General features: G+C 61.9%; 1 protein-coding gene across 1 annotated transcript; it reads right to left on the bottom strand.

Annotated features, from left to right (window-relative positions):
- Positions 1–3549: 3549 nt before the first annotated feature.
- LOC112118540 (AFG3-like protein 1) lies at positions 3550–11788 on the bottom strand. The gene is made up of 11 exons (XM_029914253.1): positions 11542–11788; positions 11179–11449; positions 10113–10250; positions 9431–9584; positions 8923–9030; positions 7829–7954; positions 6592–6702; positions 5229–5344; positions 4524–4724; positions 4205–4399; positions 3550–3934 (listed from the first exon to the last, which is right to left on the bottom strand). Exons 1-11 carry the CDS (start codon positions 11589–11591, stop codon positions 3728–3730), a joined length of 1677 nt encoding a protein of 558 aa, XP_029770113.1. The 5' UTR covers positions 11592–11788; the 3' UTR covers positions 3550–3727.
- Positions 11789–11795: the final 7 nt, after the last annotated feature.

Raw genomic sequence — 11795 nt, 5'->3', positions numbered from 1 at the left:
CATGGGATCTGATGCCTAATCTGGGCAACTCATGCAGAGGGTTAAAGCACTGGCCAGAGGTGGGGCAGGAGGGAGTTTGCCCTGTAGACCTTGGTATTCCCGGGCCTCAGCTCCAATGCTGCACTGGGACCAGCTGGGCTCATCACCTGCAGCCACTGGGCTAGTCACACGTGCTTGGGGCTAAGTCAAGCACCCTGGCTGTGGCAGAAAGGAAAGCGCCGACACAGGGAACGACCCCTCACCACACAGTGGGGTTTGGTTTATTTGGCACCCTGCATTAAAATCACAACTCCACCGTTATCAAGTTGAGCCCAGGGCAGTGGTAAAAGGGGGCTGGATCGCCGGAGACAAGGCTAGTTCCTTCGCGCTGCCTTCCCCCTCCCAAGCACACACTGCTACGCCAGCTCCACCACGTGAGAGGAAATACATTATAAATACTAATAGCGTCAGCTCCATCCTCTCCTTCCCTCCTTGCTCCCTACCTGAGTGGCACTGCTGGAAAGACAGGCAGGACAGCCACAGTGGGGTGGGGATGTCACAGAGGGATTCCATCCGAGGGGCTCATGTTTATGGGTGGGGAGTCCAGATCAGGGGGCCTGATTTGTCTAACTGCCAATGTCCCAAACTCAGCCTGGGATCTGAACATCAAGCAAGATTCTTCTCTTCAGCAGCCACAGGAATGAAGGGTCTCCAGGGTCCATTACCACCAGTCACGTAATTCCCCCTGCCTTCACATTATGCCCTTTGTGCCATCGGCGCAGGCCTGCTGCTTCCAGTGGCGTAACAGACTGAATTTCGTGCCCAGCACCGAGGAAGGACAATGTGGTCCTGGTCCAGTGGGAGTCAAAGGCAGTAAATGCTTTTCTCACCCCAGGCAGCAGCTCCGCCGTCGAACAGACAGTGGGCGGCTCTGCTGAGTCAGCCAGGGCCTTTTCCGTAGGCACTAGTCAGAGGAGAGCTGCAGGGTACCAGCTTCTTGTGCTTTGGAAGTGGCAGAGAAGCGCAGAGGCCAGCTAGCAGACAAGGGGCGGAAACAGATTTGACAGTAGCTACTTAGCCAACAGAGCACACCTCTGTCGGGGTGAGAAACGCTGAACGCTTCCGGGAGGGCCCAGCTGTGCCAAACCACGCGTCTGCGGCATTTGGAGGACAGAGCCGCCTGGCGCTCTCCAGGTGTTACGAGTCACAAACACGCCGAGGCAGCGCAGCCCGGGCTGGCTATTGAAGTCCCCGTCTTGGGCAAGCTGCAGCCACAGGGGGAGCACACAAAGCACTCTTCATAGCTGTCTAGATCAAGTCATTGCCTCCACTTGGGCTGGGTTCTTGCTGTAACAGGCCAACACTCCAGAGAAGGGAGGACAGGTTCCTGGCTGCACAGCAGCTGGCGTGGCAGCCTCACTACTGCAGAGGAAATTCAGCAGCGGTGCTTCGTACAGGTAACAGGTGCCTAGCCCCAGAAGGGCATTTCTGCTAGGCCAGTCGGTGGGGTTCAGAGCCTGGCACATCTAGACTGGTAGTTTTAGCCCCATAGCACCAGCCCCAGTCCGCTGACCAGGGCTCAGACTCAGTGCTTCCCTCTGCTCCCCACAGAGATGTGCCCAGCTCTGCCCCCAGACAGTGGGTGCTGGAGGCAAGGAGCGAACTGGGCCCTGGAGAATACAGCCTGCAATTCCTAAGCCCAAGAAGGCTGGAACATGCTCCCAGGGGTGACTAGCTGAGCTTGACCCCCCTGCGGCCAGGGGAAGTGACTAGACCAGGCAGAGGGGGATGTCAGTGTAACAAAGCGGGGGTTATGCTGCCTGCATTTGCCTTAGTGAAACGGGAGTAAAGGGACTCCAAAGCCCAAACATCGATGGCTGCAGGGGAAGGCACTTGGAAGGCAGCACGTTGGCCATCCAGCGGCCTGGCTGGAGCGGGCTCCTCTAGCAGCGGAGGTGCTGCAATCGGTCAGTTGTGTTCCTGGCCGAGGGGCTGGCGAGGCATGACCCCGGCGCCAGGCACAGGAGCTAGGGAAGCCCAGCCTGCCGGGGTCACGGGACATTTGCAAAGCTTCCTCCCATCACTAAAACGTCACCTTCTGAACTGCACTGGGGGGGGGGTGGTCTGGGTTTGCTGCAGATGCCCCTCCCCTCACAGCCCCTGCAGCATGAATGCTGCTCACTCGGGAGCCCATGGGCAGAGGGCTGGGCACAGAGAAACGCCCTTTGCCGGGATGCTGCACGAGGCCCAAACGCAAAGCTCCGCCATGCCAGAGCATGGAAAGAGGGTGCCCGCAAGGCAGGCGAACCCCTCGCCCTGGGCACAAGGAAAGGGCAGGGCACAGGCTCGATGCAAGGAAGGAATCCACGTCTCAGCTTTTAGAAGCGAGGCCTCCCTCCCCCCGCCCCCCATCGGCCTGAGCTAGGAATGCCCCGCCCGGAGAGAGGAGCTAACCCAGGACACAGCTGGGCCAACAGCAACACGGCTAGAGGTGCCATAAAGACACCCCAGGCCAAGAGACCCACTGCCAGGCCCCCAGGAACTCGCACGCCCCAGAACAGGGGTCAGAGCTGGGGGAGCTTCCAGCTACCAGCACCCCACACTGCCCCACGACTCACTGAGTCCTACAGGGCCAGAGTGACTCCTGCCAACGTCCGACCGGGCGGGCCAGCCAGGCCAGGGGGCAGAGCCCACGGTGGCGTCACTTCATTAGCACCATTTTGTTAGCCCATTTCCACCACGCTCTCGGCTCCCCAGCGCCCGTTGCCTCGGGCGAAGGGGGGCATTTCCCAGCGTAGCGCTGCAGGGACTGCCCACAGGCTGGCTCTTTCTACCAGGCGCGCGCGGCCGCTGCTCTGAAGGGCTCTTTGGACTGGTTCTGCCTCGTCTCCTAGACCGCTGTCCTCGCTCAGACACTGCTATGCACAGGGAGCCGACGGCAAAGCAGGACTCGGCTGGAAGGCACTGAGGACAGGAACTCGCAGGGGAGGATCTTCCCCCGTCTGCGCACCCTCCCCTCCGCCTGGAGAGGACGGGAAAAGCTTTGGCATTGGCTCTTTTCACGCCCCAGGGAACTGTGGGACATGGCCTGGGATCCTTGTCCCCCTTCGTGCCGGGCTGGCTGTGCTGGGGAGGGCGTTCCAGTCGGGGAGGATGCTGTGGTAGCACTAGGGTAACCGCATCCTGGACAGAGTCGCTAGTCCGAGGAGAGCTCACCCTGGTGCTTGCTTGGGCTCCCAGCCTCCGTCCCGTGGCTGGGGAGTCCCTCCAGCACCCTCCTGGCTTTGGGACAGCTGCTGGGGAGAGGTGGACGCTGGCAGGAGCACGCCCCATCCACCCTGCACAGACTGAACAGGCCCATGGAGACTGGGCCATGAGCACCAGGAAAGCAGCTGCTGTACCCGCCAGTAGGAACGGGCACTTGTCGGGACCGGGTGCGGCTGGAGCCCTTGTGTCAGCCAGCCAGGCCCGAGGCTGGCACCGGGGAGAGGAGAGGAGAGGGTGGGACCTGCAGCTTTCAGAGGGAAAGCCAGTGCACCAGCCCTCCCATGGCGGAGCAGGGGCCTTGCCTGCTGTTCCTATTTACAGACTTAGCCTCGCTCCTGCTCCGGCCTCCTGGACGGCTCTGTCCGGTGTCGGCATTACCACCGGGAGATGCACACAGAAAGGGTCCCTGGGGACCAGCGCCCACCCAGCGGCAAGGGCTGGCAGCAGCTCGGGCACCGTCCTCCCCAGCTGGCTCTCACTGCTAGGAGGTGCTCTCCTGCGCTCTCTCCTCATCTCTCTCGCAGTTCCAGTCCTTCAGGCTCTCTGGGAGGGAGGTGTCTTCGTCCAAGCTCCCGGTGCCCTCTACAAACGCTTCATAGGTGGATTTCTCTGCAAAGGGCCTGGGGCCCAGCAATTCAACCATGTCCGCTTTCTCCAGCACTTCTTTCTCCAAGAGACGCTTTCCTACCTGTGGGGAAAATAAAATCATCACAGCCCGATTCCTCAGCCGTCCAGCCTCTGCACGTTCCCTGCCGCACGGCACACACTTCCCTACAGGCAAATGCTCCAGCACGCTGTGCGTCAGGGTGACAGACAGACCCGTCTCTTCCTCTCCCCTCCGGGTGTCCCATGCCAGTGTGGGAGGAGCTAACCATCCAGCTAATGATAGTGCAACTGGGCCACCAGAGGCCCCTGGGTTGGCTCCTGCTGGGGCACGGACCAGGGCCCGTTCACGTACTTTCTCCACCTGGTCGCGACACCGCGTCAGTAGCTCCCGGGTTCTTTCGTATGCAGAGTTGATGAGGCTTCGGACCTCCTCGTCTATCAGCTGGGCTGTCGCCTCGCTGTATGGTTTCTCTGTGAGCGGCTCACCCTGCCACAGGAAGTCGAAGGAGACCTGGCCCAGCTTGTCACTCATCCCAAACTGGACGATCTGGAAGAGAGCAGCCCCACTAAGCCGGCTAGTGCCCAGGGGACGAGCTGAGCCGTTCCCATCCCCCGGGCAGAGACACCTGGCAGCACGGTGCCAGCCACACGCTCCTTGCTCTGGACATTACCTGGGCGTAGGCGCTCTGCGTCACCTTCTTCAAGTCGTCCTGAGCGCCCGTGGTGATGCGCCCAAAGAACAGCTGCTCAGCTACCCTGCCGCCCAGCATCATGCACATGCGATCGAACAGCTGCTCCTTGGTGTACAGGTACTGCTCCTTGGGCAGGTACTGTGCGTAGCCCAACCCCTTGCCCCTGGGGATGATCGACACCTGCAAGACACGAGACACCTGGTGACAGACCGGCCCCTCCGCCACGGCTCCCGGATTCTAGAATCTCCCTGCGAGAGGGAATGTTGGCCAGCATGCTGGGAGCACCCCTGGGGCTCGGCTTTTACCCGGAGACGCCAGAGCTGGCCAGGACGGGGCCTGAGCGCAAGCATGCTCTTTGCAGAACAGCCCGGCAGACAGTCAGGGCAAGGGAGGGGCCCGGAACGCTGCCTGTGTGGTGCCCAGCACCCAGAGGTGCTCTCCTCAAGGGCAGGGTGGCCTGAGGTACAACCGAAACAGAAATGTTCAACAGCCTCCACGGCTGTCTGGCCCCGAGGGTATAATCCAGCCAACAGAGCCCCCCGCCAGCTGCTGGCTCCTCATCCTGACCCGAGCCCCTCGCCAGTCACGCTTGGGGAGGACATGTTGTGAAGTTCCAGATCCGCCAGGCAATGGGAAAGTCCCGTCAGGCTGCCACTGGGAAGGGGGAGCAGACTAGACACAAACCTTCAGCAGCGGATCAGCGTGCTCCAGGAACCATCCCACCACAGCATGCCCAGCTTCGTGATAGGCCACCGTGGTCCTCTCGTTCGGCTGCAGAACCTGGGTCTTCTTCTCGAGACCTGGACACAGGTTCGGGAGAGTCAGTGGCACTCATGGGGAGCCGAGGTACCGGACCCCGTAGTGGGAGCCAGAAAGCCCCCCTGCCCCAGTGAAACAAACCCAGCGGTGTCCACAACACCCAGCAGGGAGAACCCCACTCCCCTCCTTTCCGAGCCAGGGACAGCACCTGGGGCCTTGGCTCGCTGGCTAGGGACGATTCCCAAGGCCCAGCCTGCTCTTTAGGCTCGGGGGCGGTATTGGCCCCCTAGAGGGATGTGCCTGGCATGGGAGTTGCCCAGCTCCGTGCGGTGGGTTTCTAGAACACAAGCTCAGGGCTTAGGAGCTCACAGCGCTGCCGGGGAGGTAAGCTGATGCCGTGCTGATTGGAGGGGCCACAGGAGGGAGACAAGGAAGCCCTGCACACCCCCGGCCACGTGGGAGGACCGGAAGACGAGGAGCACAGGACGGGACCTGGAACGTTAGTTCTCACGAGCACCTCTTCTGCGGGGCTGGGCCAAGCTCTGGAGCGGAGCGAGACGAGCCCATCAGGATGGCTGGCATCGCTGCTCCAAGCCGCTGCAGGCCCAAGAGCTGCACGACCGTTAGCTCAGCGGGCTAGGGGGGCAGCACTGGGGTTTGCACACGGCTCAGCAGCCCTGCTGCTTCCCATCCCCTGGGGAAAACGCGGTGCTTTTCATTCCAGCTCCCCAGCCTCCTCCAGCAGCTGCAGCCGCTTGGCTGAGACTCCCCAGGGAGCACGTGGCTCTTCGGCCCACGCCTGGGAAGCTCTGCAGCCGCTCCCCTCGCCCTGCAGGGACCCACCCATTGCGTTCTCAGGCTAGCAGGAGTGTGCTCAGCTTAGCTCCTAGGCTGTGTGGGAGGGGGGCCCATCACCCCTAAGCTGAGTACAGGGGACACAGAGTAGCCTTCCTGACAGCCCCACAGGCGGCTCCCCCACAGTAACGGCCCCTAGGAGAAGTGCCTGGGCATCTCCCCAAGACTCTTCCTTCCCCTCAGCTGGGAGCAGGGCCCGACCAGCAGGTGAGCCTGGGCTGAGCCCCAGGGCCCTAGAGAACCCCACGCTGCCTAGCGCATCGTCCGGCAGCCTCAGCAGGAGCCCTGAGCCTTCTGTCAGTCTGTGCTCTAGCAGCCGAGCAGTCTGGGCTGTGCGCGGGGCCAAAGCAAACTGCAGCAGCCAGCCACGCCCTGCGTGGTTCCCAGAACCCCCTGCAGCCGCGCCCCCCAGCAGAGCTCCGACTGGCCTCACCCCCGATGACTCTCTCGATGGCCTGCTCAAAGTGCTTCTCGGTGATAGAGGGCTTCAAGTGGCGAGCAGCAATCAAGGCAGCCTCATTGCAGACGTTGGAGATGTCAGCACCTATGGACAGGAGGGCCACGCCATCAGCCTAGTCCCCATGCACACGTCAAGAGCCCGGATCAGCCAGGGCAGTTCGAGCGCCCCCCAGCCACGGCCAGCAGGGCGAGCGCTACCTCTGCGGCACGGGGCGCCAAAGGAGCTGACCAGCGTCCCCCAGGCTGCGTGGGCTCTGGGTGTCGCGCAGTGAACCCGGCGCCGGTGCAGCGCTTGGGCTCCTGGGCACAGGAGGCACTCGGAACATGGGGCTTGGCTGAATCCCCGGCTGTACCACAAGTCCCCTCCGAGAGAGGGCGCTGGACTCCTCAGTCACCCACCTCGCTGGCGCCTGCAGAGCTGCCCTCCCCCGCCAGGCTAACAGGCTCCCGCCGCCCTCCCAGCACAATTCCAGCAGCAGGACCCGCCAGGCAGATCAAGGCCCCTCTGCTCAGGTATCCCGGCTCCAATCCCCACAAAGCACACCTGACTGCACAGTGCTATTCCTGGGGAAGGGGCTTCCTTCCTGACCCCAGCCAGTGATCTGCCCATGCCCTGCAGTCTAAGAGCTGCTGACATTTGCCCTCCCTCGAGCATCCAGAGGGGGGCGCTCTGTACAGAGTGGTGCATATGAACACAGCTCAGGAATAGCAGAGGCAAGTCCTCTGGCCTAGCAGCACTGCAGCTTTCTCGTTCCCGCCTGTGTGCACAGGTCACACCCCGCTGGGGAAGGACCAGTGAGTGGGGACGGTCCCATTCACAGCCGAAACGGGGCAAAGACCGAGAGAATGTGGGGCAGCATTGGGATCCCTCTGCCGTCCTGCAGAGCAGAGCGAGGCCTGGCTGCCTTCCGCCACGGGGGCGGCACGCTGACGCGCTAACTCAGCCCTCGGCAGCAGAGACGGAGAGGAAAGCAGCGACTCCAGTGAACCCTGCAGGGGCTGGAAGACTGCAGTGAATATTTACTGTGCTGCTCATTACCATTTCCGGACCTGTCCATAACGGCAGGGGGCTCACAGCTGCTCTGTCTAGGTACTTCCAGAGCCCCTTGGCATCTGTCCTCCCACCCCCGAGCTGTCTCACAGCAGCGCAGCCAATTGCTACAGCTCCCTCCCCCACGCCTCCTCCCGCTTGGTATTTCCCTGCCACACACCAGTGAATCCTGGAGTCCATGCAGCCAATTTCCTAGCCAGGGCATCTCTGCTGATGCTTTCCTCCAGTTTCAGGGGCCGGAGGTGGACCTTAAAGATGGATGCTCTGCCTTTGATATCAGGCGGACCTGGGCAGGAACAGAGTCAGAGAGGCTGTTTCAGAAATGAATAATGCAGGGCTCCTACTGCCAAACAAGCTCTCCACAGGGACGTCTTCTCCTCACCACACTGGTATCCTCGCCACACTGGACTCACTAGATCAGGGGCCTTTTCTGCCCCAGGTTGTTACTGGAGAGAACGCTCACAGCCATCTTTATTTACAATCAACCGCCTGGAAGTGTCCCTGTTTCCCTGCAAGGACAGCGATGCCTGTATCCAGAGCACCTCCCGTCGCACAACGTGCAGAGATCGCTGCAGAGACCCCACGGACGGGGAATGCAGCAGCTGCATAACAGCCCCACAGCGACAGCACACAGCCAGGATCACTCGGAAACGGCTGGGGGACTTGAAGGTGCACAGAACGCCCCCACTGACACTTGCCAGGCTGGGCTGCCTAGTGGCAAAGGCCTGTTTACAACAGCAGCTGCCCGAGGACAACTAGAGCACCCAGTCCCACAAGCCGCTGTCCAGAGACCCATGCAGCGTATGAGCCAAGGTGGCACCAGTGTTGCTAATGCCCACCTTTGGCACTGGGATCTCTCACACCCCACCACAGGGGCCTGCAGATCTATCAAGCCCGGGCTGGTCTTGCTTCCAGCCCTGCCCGCTTCACATTAACCCCCGCTGGGCTCCCCCCACTCCTTGCAACTATCATGGAACTCCATGTTTATACAGAGGCCAGATGATACTGCAACTTCCAGCCAAGCTGGGGGACATTCAATTTGCTCCCCGGGACAGCAGGCTCCCTACGCCAGGCGAGGCACCAGATCTCCCCACCCCACACTCACTGGCTCAGCCGCCGGTCCCCGGCTTTCCGAAGGCAGCGTTAGCAGCGGTAGGGCAGGACGTTTTTTTCTCTACCGCTAATGATGAAGCCTCGGCTGGGGAGCAAGGGAGGAGGGCAGAATCTGCCGGGGTTAGGCGTGGCAGGCATTACCGATGTAAATCTGACGGTCAAAGCGCCCCGGTCTCAGCAGCGCAGGGTCCAGAATGTCTGGGCGATTTGTTCCTGCGAGCACCACCACGTTGGTGCTGGAGTTGAACCCTAAACAAAGTGGGAGGAGGTCACACAGGTATCGGCGGGGGGAGAAAGCAAAATGCACAGGAGACTGGGAGGGCCTGGACTTCCCAGCAGGCTCTGAGGGGCTCACAGCTGTTACCCTGTGTGGGCCCAGAAGGCCAGACAGATTCCACTGCTCAAGCCAGACCTTCTGTTTTCACTAGCTTTGAGCATAAAGCCACTACCCAGGCTCTGAGAAGCCGTGCAGCACCCCTCGCCCTGGCGTGTCTGGGAGCACCCAGCACCCGAGTTTCTAAGGAGCGCCCTGATGCCCTGCCGCAGGCTGCTTTAGTTGGGGTTGGCCCTGCTTGGAGCAGGGGGTTGGACTAGATACCCCCTGAGGCCTCTTCCAACCCTGAGATTCTAGGATTCTCTGCTCACTCACCGTCCATTTCGACCAGCAGCTGGTTCAGGGTGTTCTCCTGCTCGCTCTGCCCCCCGAAGTTCCCCTGGCCCCGCTTCCGGCCGACGGCGTCGATCTCATCGATGAACAGGATGCAGGGGGCGTGTTTGCGGGCCAAGGCAAACATGTCCCGAACCTGAAACAGCCACACGCAATGGGTCGCAGGGGTTCCAAGGCTCCGGACAGGCCCCCACTGGCCACTGCCCTTCCGCAGGGACGGGACTCAGCAGGGGCTCTGCAGAGCCAGTCATCCTCTCAGCACCATTGTCCCCAGAGAAGGAGCGACTGGTTTGGGGCACTCCCGCCAGGGCTGAGATGGGAGGAAGACAACAGCACCAGGCTAACACCTCCCAGGGGCTCCGGGCAGGGCCTGCAGAGACCTGCCACAGCCCCGGCCCAGCAGCCTGTGCAGTGCATGCAGCACCAACGAGCCGAGGGGGCTCACACGAGCCAGTACTGGAAGAGAATCTGGAGCCCGGCTCCCCGCCTGTCCCGCCCACCGTCCGGGAGACCCACTGCTCCCCAGGCTCTCGTGGCAGCTAGGAGCCACCCCCGTCTAGCTCCAGCACCAGAGATGACCCCCTCAGAAGGGACTCGCGCCCCCCCCCCCCCAGAGGCACAACATTCTGGGGAGCCCTCATGAGCCTCGCTGCCACGGACTTACCCGGGAGGGCCCCACGCCCACAAACATCTCCAGGAACTCCGAGCCATTCACCGTGATGAAGGGAATATTGGCTTCTCCCGCCGTCGCTTTGGCCAGGAGGGTTTTCCCGGTGCCCGGCGGGCCCGTGAGCACAGCGCCCTGCAGCAGAGATAACGGAGACTAGCGCTAGCATGGGGCCATCGGCAGGACTGACGGTCAGAAACCTGCTGCCAGCAACACCGGCTAGGCTGCTCCTGTCACCCGGTGGCTCCGGGCATGTCTGGGGACTGGGTCCCTCCCAGCAGCCTCCATTAGAATCACTTTCATAGCAGGCCTGGCCCGCAGGCCAGGGACAGAGCCTGGCAGCGTGTCAGGAGAGTCCAGCACGGCCAGCACACAGGGCTCCAGTATCACCAGACAGCGCTGAGCCACAGGGCCCGAGGGGAACCGCGGCATTAGCGAGGCAGTCTGTGTGTACGTGTGTGCACAGGCGCCTGCTACACCTCCCCTTCCCCATGTAGGGGGGGACACACACCCCACGCCTTGCACTGCGCACACCCTGGTGCCTCCTACACCTCAAAATATCACATTCACCAGCACTTACAGGTGCCACTAAGCCCTGCCCACACCAATGACATCATCGTCCCCATGGTAACTAATATACATCCCGGGGGGGAAAGAGAAGTGACTAAATGTGCAAGTGGCCAGAGGCACTGCAAAGCGCTGGAATCCGGGCAGCTTGTAACATGAGCGTCCCCGCTGCACAGTTGTGAAAGCGTCCGCGCCCCCTGCGGTGCCGTGCACACAGCACCCCTCTCCGCACCATGCCCCACTGTCTGCAGCAAGGGAACCCGTCTGGTAGGCTGAGTTACTTGCTCAGCACGGCTCAGGCCTGGGACACAGCACGGGTCGGGCGAGCTGCCCTCTGCCGGTCGCTGGGCCCACCTTTCCTCGCTCTTTTCTCCATTAGTCACAAAGCTCCGCTCAGGGACCTGGACTGCTCAGAGGACAGCGCTCCAAACTGCCCAGGACAGCGCTCCAACTGCTCAGCTGAGGGTCCCAGCCACCCCGCCCTCTGAGATGGCACCTTTGGGATCTTGGCGCCCAGGTCTTGGTATTGTTTGGGGTTCTTCAGGAAGTTCACGAACTCCATGATCTCCAGCTTGGCTTCCTCGCAGCCGGCCACGTCTCGGAACTGCACGTCAATGTTGTCTTTCAGGATCTTGGCCGTCGTCTTGCCAACGCTGAAGAGCCCGCCCCCTCGTCCTCCGCGCCCGGCTCCCATTGGCCCGCGTCTCAGAGTGAACAGAAGGAAGCCAACCAGCAGCAGAATGGGCACCATGCTCATGAGGAATGTGCTGGGAGTGGAGAGAAGCACAAGCCAGCGTCACAGGGCAGCAATGGTGCAGTAGAGCACACGCAGCCAGCCGCTCCCCCCGCTGGCACTCACCCGTCACTCTCCCTGGTGTAAAACACTGCCACCTGCTGGGAGCCTTCCATTCCCAGCTCCAGCTGGGCGGTCTCCAGGTTCCGCTCAAACGTGTCGACGCTGCCGATGTTAAACCAGACGTACCTCTGCAGGGACCAGGGACAGACCCAGAGCCAGTCAGTCGCTGCATCGGCCTCCGCCCCCCACCCGTGGGCAGGATCCCCGGCTGGGCCCAACAAGCCACCAGCAGGACCAAGCGCTGCCCCCTGCCTGCC

The sequence above is a fragment of the Terrapene carolina genome, unplaced genomic scaffold, assembly GCF_002925995.2.
Source record: "Terrapene carolina triunguis isolate 2854851 unplaced genomic scaffold, T_m_triunguis-2.0 Scaffold33911, whole genome shotgun sequence".
Classification (NCBI taxonomy): Eukaryota; Metazoa; Chordata; order Testudines; family Emydidae; genus Terrapene; species Terrapene triunguis.
Note: the sequence above shows the minus strand (reverse complement) of the source record. Positions and strands in the feature narration are given on the sequence as shown.

Coding starts and splice junctions, on each gene's coding strand:
- LOC112118540 (XM_029914253.1), bottom strand. CDS start 11,591: ATGGAAGGCTCCCAGCAGGTGGCAGTGTTTTACACCAGGGAGAGTGAC. Junction 9,031..9,430: donor GCTGCTGGTCGAAATGGACG/GTGAGTGAGCAG, acceptor CACTTTGTTTAG/GGTTCAACTCCAGCACCAAC. Junction 3,935..4,204: donor GTCGCGACCAGGTGGAGAAA/GTACGTGAACGG, acceptor TTTTCCCCACAG/GTAGGAAAGCGTCTCTTGGA.